This window comes from Cavia porcellus, unplaced genomic scaffold, assembly GCF_034190915.1.
Source record: "Cavia porcellus strain 051 isolate PalLab524CR breed Dunkin Hartley unplaced genomic scaffold, mCavPor4.1 scaffold_14, whole genome shotgun sequence".
Taxonomy (NCBI): domain Eukaryota; kingdom Metazoa; phylum Chordata; class Mammalia; order Rodentia; family Caviidae; genus Cavia; species Cavia porcellus.
The window spans coordinates 62,733,389-62,747,659 of NW_026947497.1; the positions used below are offsets into that span (position 1 = coordinate 62,733,389).

The following is a 14,271-nucleotide window of genomic DNA, read 5'->3' on the forward strand; positions in this document are numbered from 1 at the left end:
GATTACTGACTCTTTAGAAGTATTGTTTGAATTTGCTACATAAGTTGTACCAGAAGTTAGCCCTTTCCTTATTTTAGATAATTGCTGTTGTAATCATCAGTCCATGTTCCTAAAATGTTTATAAATTCCAGAAAAGTCTTGAAGTTAAACTAAAAACAACATAATAAGAGAATGGACTAGTGGTATATTTAGTGTTGTAGTTCATGCTTAGCATACCTGTGACCCTGGGTTCAGTCCTGAGCAAGAAAAAAGGAAAGAAAAAGGGAGAGAAATAAGTGGAATTGGCTGTTTCATATAGTTCCTTGAGGAAAGTTTGGGCCAAATTTAATAGATAAAATACACTCTACCTCCCGAGTTGTTGGGGCTCCGAGAACGCAGGTACCTTTATCCTATGACCTAGTAATCCTGATTAGAGGGGAAACCTTAACAAGTAGTCTAGAAAGAGGAAAGAGAAGTGTCATAGCTAATGAGAGTCTAAGGCTGCTACTTATAACGGATGTTGGTCACATACTTAGTCCCCAAGATGAAATTCTGAGTAGGTCCTGGTGTTTTGTGTATTGTCACACTCTGATGAAATATCTCTGTGCACTTGATCTCTGTGTACTCGTGAACCGGTAGAAAAGTAAAACATCTAGGTAGTTTGTTCACACCGTAAAAATATGGAACTATATGAGACTGGACTAGAATTTAAAGGAAAGTATTCAAGAAATATTACTGAGCACTTCCCGCATAAGGCTCAGCCTGTGCCTTAAGTAAATATTAGATTGGAGAGTTAGACCTTTACACACATGGATGAAGATAATTATTGTGGCACATACTGTACAATAAAAGTGTGTACATGGTGGTATGGGAAACCACAGGTGCCTGGGTTGGTAGAAGGATTAGGCATGTGGAAGGGCATATATGGTTGATGGGAAGATCTATAACAATTTTGTTACAATACATTTCACATATCACAAAATTTACCTTTTAAGCCAGGCATCGTGATGCATGCCTGTAACCACAGCACTTTGGAAGCTGAGGCAGAAGGATCATCTCAGCAAGTTCAAGAACAACGTGGGCTACAAAGTGAGCTCAAGGCCAGTCTGAACTGCATAGTGAGACCCTGTCTCAAAAAGACCCCAACCCAAATTACCTTTTAATAAGTACAGGTCAATGGTTGTGTAGTCTAAGTTGTGCAACTTTCACTAATGTCAATTTGAGAACATATTACAGGACCAAACCGGAAACCGTGAACCTGTTAATCCACCCTCATTTCACCCAGCTCATTCCTCCAACTTAGGCAACTTCTACTTTATTTTCTGTCTTTATAGGTTTATCTGTTCTGAACACTTTGGGTCGCTGGAATTGTGCAGCATTTGATCTTTTTTTTAACAACGCTTCCCAGGTTCATCCTTGTTGTAGCCTGTGTCAGTGCTTTGACACTTTTCCTGCAGATGGTAATGAATGAATATGGCACATTTTGTTTGAATGAAGATATCATGTTTTGTTTACCCATTTATCAGTTAATTACTTTTTTTTTTTTGGTCCTTTTGAGACAGCGTCTTGCTGTGCAGTTTGGGCTGGCCTTGAATTCATTTTGTAGCCCCAACTGATTTTGAACTCAGGATGTCCTTCTGCCTTAGCCTCTAGAGTACTGGGATTATAGGCCTGTGCCATCATGTCCGGCAGTTAATTACATTTAAGTGACTTCCACTTTGGGGTTGTCATAAATAAAACCATCATCAGCATTTGTGTACGTGTTTTTATGTGGACACACGTCTTTTTCTTGGATGTGTAACTAGGGAGAATTGCTGGGTCACATGTTTACTCTATATGTCATCACTTGAGGACCTGACAGACTGTTTTCCAAAGTGGCTACATCAGGTTTGTTTTTTTTTTTTTTTAAATTAGTACCAGGGATCGAACTCACGACTGCCTGCTTGCAAGGCAGGCGCTTATGCCTCTGAGCTAAATCCCCAGCCCTGCTACATCAGTTTTTAAAGATTCCAGTTTCTTCACTTTCTTATTCACATTTGTTATTTTTATTTTAACCATGCTAATGGATCTGAAGTGATACCTCATTGTAGTTTTGTTTTGTTTTTCTCGTACTGGGGATCGAACTCACCACCTTGAGCTTGCCAGGCAGGCACTTACATCCTGAGCTAAATCCTTGGCCTCATTGGAGTTTTAATTTACGTTTCCTCATGACTAATGATGTTAAGCAGCTTTCGTGTTATTGACTACTTACATATTTGGAGAAGTTTTTTTTCTAATTTTTTCCTACATTTAAAATAGAACTATTTGTCTGTCTTATGAATTTTGTTACAAGAATTCTTTATATTTTCTAGATGTAACTCCCTTAATTGATACATGACTTAAGTATTTTTCTCTCATTTTATGTTGTCTTTTCTGATTCTTGATGGTATCCTCTGAAGGACAAAAGTTACTGATAAATTCAAAATCTTTTGTTGTTTTTACATGTAGTGTCATACCTAAGAAATTATTGCTAGCTGACAGTCACAGAGATTCATGTGTATTGTCTTAAGTTGTGGCTCTCTTTTTTTTTTTTGTCTTTTTCGTTTTTATCGGTACCTGGGATTGAACTCACGACTGCCTGCTTGCAAGGCAGGCGCTTATGCCGCTGAGCTAAATTCCCAGCCCCAAGTTGTGGCTCTCTTACATTAAGCCTTTAAGTACTTTTTGTACGTGGTGTGAAGTCTCCCACTTCCTTGTTCAGTTGTCCGGGCACTATTAGCTTCCCCTATGAATTGTTTTATGCCTTTTTGAGAACCATTGGTCATAAATGTGGAGGTTTATTTCTAGACTAGTAGCTGGTTGTTTGATCTGTGTGTCTGTTCTTCATGTCATTATTACCTTGTTAGCACTGTAGCTTCATAATACAATTTGAAATCAGCAAGTATGAGTCCTCAAATTGTGAGTTCCGTGTTTTTTGTTTGTCGGTATTGCAGCTACTCTAGCTCTTGAATTTTCATACAAGTTTTGCAATTAGCTAGTTACTTTCTGTGAAGAAGCCCCGTAGTTCTTTTTTATTTTAATATGAATTGTATTGAATCTGTGAATCAATTTGATACACATTGCAGTTTTAATAAAATCTGTCGGTCTATGAACATGGGATGTCTTTCCACTTATTTTGGTTTTCAGTATTTTTATGTTTATTTTTAGTGCATAACTTGAACTTTTGTTATGTTTATCTCTAACTTTATTTCTGCTTGTTTTAGTGTGATTATTTTCTGAGCTGCATTTTTGGGTGTCTCACTGCTGCTATAGTATATAGAAATCCCATTGTTCTTTGTATATTATTCTTGTATCTGCAACCTTATTGAACTTTTTTATTAGTTCTAATAGTTTTTAGTGTGTTTCTTAGAATTTTCCATATATAACAACTTGTCATCTACAAGTAATTGCCTCTGTGATAATTTTAGTTCTTCCTTTCCAATGTGGATGTCTTTTACTTTCTTCTCTTGGTTATTGTCCTGGCTGGCATTATAGTACACGTTAAACAGAAGTGATGCGGGTAGACAGGCTTAGTCCTGTTCTTACATGGAATATATTTCATCTTTTTCCATTAAGTATGATACTAGATTTGGGGGTTTTGGGTTTTGCTTTTTAGATGCCCTGTATCTGATTGAGGAAATTCTCTTCTATTCCAGGTTCGTTGACTGTTTTTATCATGAAGCACTGTTGGATGTTGCTAAATGCTTTTTGTGAAAGTATTTAAATTGAGAAAATTATGGTTCGGGTTCTTCATTCTAGTGACATAGTTTGTTATATTAATTGATTTTTAGTGTTACACTAATATTGTTTTCCTCTGATAAATCTCTTTTTTATAACACAAAATTCTCTTTATGTATTGCTGGATTTGAATAGCTACTATTTTCTTGAGTTTTACAACTGCATTCTTAAGATACATTTGTAGTTTCCTTTTAGGTCACGACTTTGGTTTTGTTATCTGGTAATAGTAGCCTTAGAATGAGTTGGGAAATATTTCTACTTCTAAAAGAAATTGTACTAATTTTTTTCAACGTTTGATACAGTTGGCCTAGTTTGCAAACTAGGTCTGGCCTTTTTGAGTAATTTTTTAAACTGTTTTAGGTTCTTTACTTGTTATAGACCTAAGTAGATTTTATGGTTCTTGTTGAGTCGTTTTAGCAGTTGTGGCTTTCCAGGAACTTAGCACGTCTTCTGAGCTACCTAATTTTGTGGCACAGAATCATTCACAGATCAGTGCCAATGTGTGGGAACAACTTCAGATTTTAGTTTTTAATGATGTAGATGGAGGGCATGTTGTGATTTTCAAAGAGTAGATCAATCTGCGAAGAAAATAGGACATGAGTAGTAATAGGCAACAGGAAACATGAGTGGTTTGCCATGCTGAAATCTGGAGATACCAGAGTCTAAGAAGACTTAATCTCAAATAAACATTGCTTGGACAGCTGATCAGTTGTGCTTTGTCTTGTAAGCAGTGCAGAGTTACATGTTGTGAGCAGGAGAGCCATATGATCAAATTTACCGTTTGGAAAGGTCATTGACAATGGTAACACACTGATGGGGCTCATGAGGGCTAAATGGAATTTGAGGTGAGGAAACCAGTTTCTTACAGGCTCCAAAGATTGTTGAGACTAACGAGCCTGACATTTTTTAACCAAGTTCCCAAAGTTTAATAGGCTCATAGGTAGGCTGATTCATACATCAGATTGCTTAACCAGCTAATTAACTATTCAAGAATTGCTAATTTCTTAACCATTTCCATCTTGACTTAGCCACTTGTAACACGTCCGCTTGCTTCCTTATGTAAGTAAAAGAAGAGCCTTTCTTTCTTTCTTTCTTTCTTTTTTTTTAATTTTATTTTATAGAGACAAGTATGTGGAAGTCCTGACCTTAGAGATAGGTAACCGCATCGCCAGCGACACAGAGTCTGTGTTGTCCCCTTCCAAGCCAGTCCATCTCTCAACGTCCCCAGTGGCCCTCACACCAAGGCAGGAACATACAGGGAGTTTCCTTCCTGCTGTGGATTCCTTCCTCAGCTGGCATCCTGGAAAAGAGCACAGGCCATGGGCCCAGAGGCCTGGCATCAAGCCATCACCTGCGGTTCCTGGCCGGGCAGTCTTGGACACACCATTCTGCCCCAGGGCTGCCCATGTGTGTGGCTCCCCAAACCACTCCATGCTGATAACTCAAAGCCCCAGCTTCCTATTCTCAGCGCCCAATAGGGTGGCGCCAAGGTCTTCTGGGTCGGCCTTCTGACTGTCAGGGCCTCTTGGGCAGAGCTCCTGGAGCTGTGCTCTGCTTTGCTGCTTCGGCTCCCCCAACCCCTGCCGCGCTTCACTTCATGCTCTCGTAAAGCTTGTTTTAAGGATATAATAAAATCTGCACCAAGCCCAGTAAATGCTCAACAGCTTCCTAAGTCCCTTGGGTCTGCACAAGCCACTCACTCGACATGGCTGTTGAGCACCTGAGATGTGGCTATGTGAACCATAAAGTGGGCTTTACATTTTATTTGCTTTTAACTTAACCATACATGGCAAGCAGCTGCCTTTTTGAGATGTACTGGATCTGGAGGGCAGTGGACAACTGTCTGAAATTTCTATTACCTTGCTCTGGATAGAGCAGGGCAAGGCCTCAAACCATTTCAAAGCTGCTCTAGCAAGCGCTTTAGGAATGCACAGGTTCACACCAGATCCAAGCACGCTGGAGGCTTACTAAGAACCTCCTTTCCACAGTGATCTTCTCCTTAAAGGAATCACTGTGACAGGGACACCGAGGGTGCAGTAATGGATAGGCCTGAGGTGCATGCACATGCCTGTGGCCAGCCGAGTGGGTCGTGTGATTGGCAGCTGTGCCCAAACCTCATCATTGAGACACCGTGGCCTGCCCTAAGAATGTCTGCAACTCAGGTTGATGGGTATTTCCCATACTCACTGTGCTCATGCACTTACAGAAGCTTACACTGAAATAAATTTAGACTTAAATATTTTGTCACTAAGTAGAAAAAAGATAATATTTTCAAAGAAGATTTCGTGTTATTAACACAACTTTACTTATTAGATAATTTGGTAAACTGACTCCCTTGGGTAGTTTAAAGGTAAACTTCCAGGGAAGGACGAGGAGAGGGAGAGAAGGGGAAAAAATAAGCTTCCAAGCCAGGTGTGGGAGCACATATCTGTAATCCCAGGACACTGGGAGACTAAGTCAAGAGTATTGAAAGTACAAACCAGTGCAATTTAATGATTTAGGCAGACTCTGTCATAATTTAAAAAAATGTTTTCTAAATTGCTGTGTGAAGGTCCTGGGTTCAACCCCCAGTATAATAATAGTAATAATAATTTCTAAAACAGTTTCCTAAAAATAGTTCCACATTTAAAAATGTTTAAGAATATTACAGTAACAAGAAACCTTGGAGATAACTGTTTCAACCTCATTTTCTAATGTTTTCATACTATTTTTATTGCCTATATTTTTTCCTTTCCATCCTGTATTTCTTTTATGTCTAATTAAGAAATCCAACAGAAAAAAAGAAAAAAAAGAAATCCAACAGAGGGCTGGGGATTTAGCTCAGCAGCATAAGCGCCTGCCTTGCAAGCAGGCAGTCATGAGTTTGATCCTCAGTACCAATAAAAACGAAAAAGACCAAAAAAAAAAAAAAAATCCAACAGAGATAAGATGTTTTTATGAAATTATTTTAAAATTTCTGTAACTTATGTGGAGTCATAATATGAATTCTAAGAATTATATTGCTTTTGATGAATTTTTCTGTAGGTTAATTGCTTTCAATTAATTACAAAGTATGCATTTGATTTTTCAAAAATTAAAAATTGCCTTTTATAGTGTATAAGCCATACTTTTCCATTTTAAAGTTGCTGTCTTCCTAATATGAAGAAAAGAAAAACTCAGTTGTTTCTAAGCCAAAGAGTTCTTCCCAGAAACAAGCAAAAATAGTCTTCCAGCTCTATTTAGCTTTTTTTTTTTTTTTTTTTTTTTTTTGATACGTGGGATCAAACTCACAACCTCATGCTTGCTAGGCAGGCGCTTATGCTGCTGAGCTAAATCCCCGGCTCTATCTAGCTTTTTAACTTCAGATCCGAACCATTCATATCAGATTTCATGTCCACGCTTTAATTCTTATTTTCGTCCCTTTCTCAGCATTATTTGTATTTTTCCATTTGCTACCAGAACACAGACAGCTTAGAAGTCAGCTAGCTCTATGTTAATTCATTTACAGCATTCCGTCAGTGTCGCGTTCCGCTGCTGCTTTCTGTATGTGATAAGTATTCTTTTTCTACTTGGAACAAAAGATGTAACTCAGCGTTGGAGCAGCTGCCAGCATGTACAAGGCTCTGGCTTGGGTTGCCAGCACCACAAAAACAATTTTTGTGTATATACGTCGAGCAGATTTTTAACCCAGTTAAAGGTCTGAATTCTCAAACAGGAATATGATAACATTTGTATTTTAATTGTTTTTACCAGAATGGGAGACACTGGTGGAGAATGAGGAGGTGACGCCAAAGCGGACTGTTTCTGAAAGAGCAGCCTCTCAGAGAGGAGCATCAAAAAGACTTCAGGAAGGTACCCATGTCCTTGACTTAGAGGACAAGTCTGAATGGCAGGCTTTGCCGAGTCAGTTGGAAAATGAAACTGGAGAAGGAGTAGATATAGTGAGTAAAGTCTTCGTTCGTGAACGAGACAAGAAGAAAAGGACTCCACTAGAAATACAAGACCAGGAGGGGAAGGAGTTTGGAGGAAACTTGGCTTTAGGTTCAGCTGTTTCTGAAAGCGTAATTGGTACTGAAGGAAAGAAGTTTTATAAATGTGACATATGTTGTAAGCACTTTAATAAACTCTCCCATCTTTTAAACCATCAGAGAATCCACACTGGCGAGAAGCCTTATAAATGTAAGGAATGTGGAAAAGCTTTTATTCAGCGCTCAAGCCTTCGAATGCACTTACGGAACCATTCTGGGGAGAAGCCTTACAAGTGTAATGAATGTGGGAAAGCATTCTCTCAGAGTGCTTACCTCCTGAACCACCAGAGGATCCATACAGGGGAGAAGCCTTATAAATGTAAGGAGTGTGGAAAGGGCTTCTACAGGCACTCGGGTCTGATTATACATTTACGCCGCCACTCAGGGGAGAGACCCTTTAAATGTAATGAGTGTGGAAAGGTTTTCTCCCAGAATGGGTACCTTACTGACCACCAGAGGCTCCACAAAGGAGAAGAGCCTTACAAATGCAACAAGTGCCAGAAAGCTTTCATTCTAAAGAAGAGCCTCATTCTGCACCAGAGAATCCACTCTGGGGAGAAACCCTATAAATGTGACGAATGTGGAAAAACATTTGCTCAGACCACGTATCTTGTTGACCACCAGCGACTCCACAGTGCAGAGAACCCTTACAAATGTAAAGAGTGTGGCAAAGTGTTCATTCGAAGTAAAAGCCTCCTCTTACACCAGCGAGTCCACACAGAAAAGAAAACTTTTGGTTGTAAAAAATGTGGAAAGATTTTCAGTGCTAAGTCAAATCTCATTGACCACAAAAGGATGCACAGCCGAGAGAAACCCTACAAGTGCACACAGTGTGGGAAAGCTTTCACACAGAGCGCCTACCTCTTTGACCACCAGAGGCTGCACAATGGAGAGAAACCTTATGAGTGTAATGAGTGTGGGAAAATTTTTATTTTAAAGAAGAGCCTTATTTTACATCAGAGGTTCCACACTGGAGAGAACCTCTATGAATGTAAAGACTGTGGCAAGGTCTTTGGTTCTAGCAGAAACCTCATTGACCATGAGAGACTCCACAATGGAGAGAAGCCATATGAATGTCAGGAATGTGGGAAAACTTTTATCATGAGCAAAAGTTTCATGGTCCATCAGAAACTGCACACCCAGGAGAAAGCATACAAATGTGAGGATTGTGGAAAGGCTTTCAGTTATAATTCAAGCTTGCTTGTACACCGGAGAATCCACACTGGAGAAAAGCCCTTTGAATGTAGTGAGTGTGGGCGTGCCTTTAGCTCAAACAGAAATCTCATTGAACATAAGAGAATCCATAGTGGTGAGAAGCCTTATGAGTGTAATGAGTGTGGCAAATGCTTTATTCTGAAGAAAAGCCTCATTGGACATCAGAGAATTCATACCCGAGAAAAATCTTACAAATGTAATGACTGTGGGAAAATCTTCAGTTACCGTTCAAACCTGATAGCCCATCAGAGAATCCACACCGGTGAGAAGCCCTATGCCTGTAATGAGTGTGGGAAAGGCTTTACCTACAACAGAAACCTTACTGAACATCAAAGGATTCACAGTGGGGAAAAAACCTATGAATGCCATATATGTAGAAAAGTCCTTACCTCTAGTCGAAACCTTATGGTACATCAAAGAATCCACACTGGTGAGAAACCTTACAAATGTAGTGAGTGTGGAAAAGACTTTAGTCAGAATAAAAATCTTGTTGTACATCAGAGAATGCACACTGGGGAAAAACCTTATGAGTGTGAGAAGTGTAGGAAATCCTTTACTTCTAAGAGGAATTTGGTCGGCCACCAACGAATCCACACAGGAGAGAAGCCTTATGGGTGTAATGATTGTAGTAAAATGTTCAGGCAAAGAAAAAACCTTACTGTACATCAGAAAGTTCACACAGATGAAAAGCCATGTGAATGTGGTGAGACTGGGGAAGAATTCTGTCAGACATCAAACCTTCATCTTCAGCAAAAAGTGCATATGGAAGAGGAATTCTGGCTACAAAACACTAGTGAGCCCAAAGTAGAGGGTCAGAAAATTTAGTGGAGGGCTGCAGGTGAGGCTCAGTGGTAGAGCACTTGCCTAGCACCACATAAAAGGATAAAATGAAGCATGTAAAGTGCAATGGACTCCTGCAAAATAACTGTTGGAGTAATTGATGGGGCAGGAGTTTACTGTTTGAGAACAACCTAGACAGAACCCTGGGTTTAAAATCAGAAGAGCTGGAGTCCGTGTGTGCTTGCATGCGTGTTGTGTTACTGTGGATTGAATCTAGAGCACTTTTGCGCTGTGACATCCCCCACTTTTTAAAACTTTTACCAGTAACTAATTGCCCAGGCTGAGCTCAAAGTTGTGATTTCTGCTTCAGCCTCCCAGAATTGTAAGATATCAGGCATATATCACCATACCTGGCTTAAGTTTGAGTTCTTAAGTTTTTCCATTACTATGTGATGATATTAAATCGCCTCAGGCAGGTGTAGTAGCTCTCACCTGTAATCCCAGCACTTGGGAGGCTGAGGCAGGAGGATCATTGCGAGTTCAAGAGCATCTTGGACTACAAGTTGAACTCAAGGCCAGCCTGAACTGCATAGCGAGACCCTGTCTCAAAAAGACACATGCACTCACAAAATCTGCCTCCAAGCCTCAATCTCCCTGTTAGTCAAATGTTGCCATAATGCCTCCTTTGCAAGATGGTTGAGACCATTAAGTAAAGGACCTTTGTGAAATCGTTCACTTGTCAATAAAATTGGAGAGAAGAGGTGCAGTCAGAGTCTAGATCAGAGCATATTTGTTCATTAAGTCATTTGTTAGAATGAAAGGAATTCTGTGAACCTCTGATATCATTTTTATGAATATGGTAGATAGCTAATTTTGCAATTTAGTATTCTAAGAAAAAATTTTAAATATGGCTGTAAAATGTTAATGCATAATACACCTACCTTGTTTTTATGGAAAAAATACTAATGACCAGCCGTTGACACTGAGGTCAAGGAATTTGCTTTTCAGTCTCTGAAACTTAGTGTACACAGTGCATGAAAAAGGAAGGAGGTCCTGTCTTGCATTCATTGTTCTTTGAAATTCATAACCCCATCCCTGAGCTGATGATCTCAATCCTGATCAGTGTTTAATCATCACCTTCAGGTTTCATGAAACAAATTCCCTTCTATCCGAGAATGTTTATGACGCCCAGAGCCAATCCCTTTCTGTTCTGATGAAGGCAGTGCATAACAGTCTCTGGAAAGCACTACCCAGTACTCCATGCAACCCACATCATCCAGCCTAGCTCTGCTGGGTGTTTAATAGGGACATTAACAGATAATCTTCAGTTGACAGTTGCATGTAATTCTTTTTTTGTTTGTTTTTGTACTGGGAATTGAACTCAATTACCTCACACATGCCAAACAGGCACTTGTGCCACTGAGCTAAATTCCTGTCCCCTGCTTCATGTAATTTTATTTATTTATTTATTTTGGTACTGGGGCTCAAACTCGGTACCTCACACTTGTCAAGTAGGCTCTTAAGCCACTGAGCTCAATCCCTGGGTACTTCATATAGTTCTTAAAATTCAAATTTTGGTCGTGGATATAGCTCAGTGGCACAGCCCCTGCCTGGCAAGTGAGAGGCTGTGAGTTCAATTGCTGGTACCAGAACAACCAAATATGAGAACTCCAGTTTTTCAGGAGGAAAAAACCCCATATACATATAAATCTCAGGATTGTGTTTTCTCATACTAGTTATATAAAAGTTATAGGTTGATTAAATATGAATTCAGCTCAGAGTTGTTTGGGGACTGGTTCCTCATTAGATTGCAAGTATACAGGAGAAAGAAGGTGCTCACAGTTTAAAGACCTAGATAAGTTGGGTCTTGCTTGGACAAATCATTTAGTTCTTAGAACCTTGATTTCCTTGGTCAGACAACAGGGATGATGCCTACCTTGCAAAGTTGTGAGGTAATAAATAAGAAAATGCCTCATATCTCTGCAAGTACAAGACTCATCGCAGATTATATAGTAATTACACAGGAACAGAAATACTTTAGCAAAGGAGAAAGCTGAAATTTACCTTGTAAGTAACAAAACTTAACATTGACAAAACTGGCCTCAGGCCTGGGCTTTAGCTTAGCGGCTCAAGTGCCTGCCTTGTAAGCATGAGGTTGACTTTGATTCCCAGTACCAAAGAAAGACTGGCCAGGGATACAGCTGAGCAGCATAGGCACCTGCCTGCTAAGTGTAAGGTCCTGAGTTCTGTTGTAGTACTGATAAAAGTAAGCCCACATACTGTGCCTCTTCATGTCATATAATGAGGCAAAAATAAATTCATGAATTTGTTTCTAAACATAGTTGTTAGTTTACAGGAAATTCAGGACCCAGAGGAGCAAGATAAAAGACACTAAGAATCCAGACAAATCCACAATGTGAGGTGTTTTATAAAAAATCAGATTCTTTAAGGAAGAAAAGAAAAAGAAAAGATCCTCATTGAAACTTGATATATGTACTAAGAGACCTCTATACTACTGACCTCTGCTTTTGTGCATGTGAAAATTTCCCTGAGACAGAAAGTTGCTGAGGGAGATCACTTTCAAAATATCCTAATGAGACATAAGATTTGAAGAGCCAGGATTACACTCACACTAATATCCATTTGCTTTTGACAGGTACAGATGCAATTTAGTGGGGGAGGGATAACCTTTTTGGTGTGTGATCAAGACTAGGACAGGATTGTGACTAGGCAAAGAACACATAGGTGACACAAAACATTTCATAAAAGGGGAAAAATTATTGGACCTCATCGGAATTAAAATACTAAGAGGATGAAAAGATAGAATGGGAGAAAATACAGATCAGTCCTGAATTTATATCTAGATACATTACATTTAACAGTAAACATCCATTTAGAATGTACACAGTCCTAAAAGACATTTCTTGTGTGAGTGGTAAATACATAAATAAAAAAATCTTTGATATCATTAGCAGTACAGAAATGCAAAGTACAATCATGAAATAACAGCATTGCCTTCATTCATGAAGTTAATTTTTTTCTGCAGTTTTGGAAAAGATGCCCACATTTCTGTTTCTGTCAGAAAAGATAGCCACAGTCATGTTTGTTGCCTGATGGTGGGAGTTTACCAACAAAGTTCTGCCATGCTTCTGTTGTCAAACAAAATCATTTGCAAACAAGTGTGCTTATGAGCTAAGGTGCCACCGTACTTCTGTGCATGGATCAGAATAGCTGAAGTCAAGTGGTTATACAGATTCTGGCAAGGATGTGGAGAAACGATTGATGGGAATGTAAAACGATACAGCAACTTTAGAAAATACATCGGAAGTTTCTTATAAAACCAAGTGTGCACTTACATAAGTCAATGAATTGCATTCCTGATTGTCCCAAGAAATCAAAACATATGCACCCCAAAACTTGTTTATGTGAATGTTCGTAGTACCTTTATGTTTTAGGCCTAATTTTTTTTTTTTTTTTTGTCTTTTTCCTTTTTATCGGTACCCGGAATGAAACTCATAACTGCCTGCTTGCAAGGCAGGCGCCTATGCCGCTGAGCTAAATCCCCAGCCCCTAGGCCTAAAATCTTTAGGCAGCCTAGATTCTCTTTTTTTATCAGACAGTCGAATGCTGGTATGCCTATCCCAAGGATAAGATGGAATGACTTATTGGTTGCCACAACAATCAGAATGAATTTCAAGGAAATTGATACTGAGGAGATACTTATCTCAAAAATGTTATATATTGTACTATTCCATTTTCATAACATCCACAAAATGACAGGCTACAGAGATGAGAGATTAATGGTTGCCAAAGGTTAGGAGCAGTGGGAGAGAGGACAGGGTTGGGTGCAGCTGTAAAGGGCATCACGTGAGGTCTCCTTACAGTGGAGCAGTTGTGCATCTTGATTGTGATGGTGGCTACACAATGTAATACAATGATAGGATATATATATCATACTTGATGTTGATTTCCTGGTTTTGATAAAATCAAGCAGTAACATTGAAGAGTACTATCTCTGCGACTTTCTGTGAATTTATTTAAAAAAACATGAAAAACTAGCCATTAATTGCATACAGTGTTGTGACACTTTCAGAAAAAAAATTTTTTTTAAATACATTTTAGGACAATTGGAGAAATTTGAATGTCTGCACATTAGGTGGTATTAGGAAGCATTGTTAAGTTCGTTACTCGTGGTGGTGGTGTTAGCTTGGAAAATACTGTATTATTAAGATATGCCTGTTGAAAATTTGGAATGAAGTGTTTTGAGGTTTATAGCTTTCAAAAAGTGTCATTAAGTATGTATGGAGAGACAAGCAAACACAAATGTTCATCATTGAGCCCAGAGGAGGATACGGGTATTCATTGTATCATTCTTTCAACTTTCTTGTAGTTTGATATTTTCAAAATAAAATGTTTGCGAAGAAATTACCAGGACTGCTGCTTTGTGGCTCCAGGCCTAGGGTGCACACTCTTCGAAGGACCCTCTTTCCCCTGCCAGCCTTGGGAAGTCACTCTTGCCTCTCCCGTGACTTTC

The 14,271-nt window shown here is 39.2% G+C and overlaps 1 protein-coding gene and 1 non-coding gene across 8 annotated transcripts in view; one reads left to right on the top strand and one right to left on the bottom strand.

Annotated features, from left to right (window-relative positions):
* The window catches only part of Znf197 (zinc finger protein 197), a 32,049-nt gene that overhangs the window by 16,759 nt on the left and 1,019 nt on the right, over positions 1–14,271 (top strand). For 2 of the 7 annotated variants that reach the window (XM_023560333.2, XM_063261009.1), the window contains one exon: positions 7,468–14,162. The exons of 3 other annotated variants lie outside the window; for them this stretch is intronic. In XM_023560333.2, the coding sequence (XP_023416101.1) occupies positions 7,468–9,782 (2,315 nt within the window). In that variant the 3' untranslated portion in view covers positions 9,783–14,162. Of the gene's footprint in view, positions 1–1,313; positions 1,731–3,653; positions 6,531–7,467; positions 14,163–14,271 lie in introns of those variants that run through there. 2 more of the 7 variants (XM_063261010.1, XM_013160136.3) reach the window with 2 other exon arrangements.
* On the bottom strand, positions 5,573–5,705 carry LOC111753616 (small nucleolar RNA SNORA9). Its single transcript, XR_002788415.1, has one exon. It is a non-coding gene; the product is annotated as a small nucleolar RNA SNORA9 (small nucleolar RNA).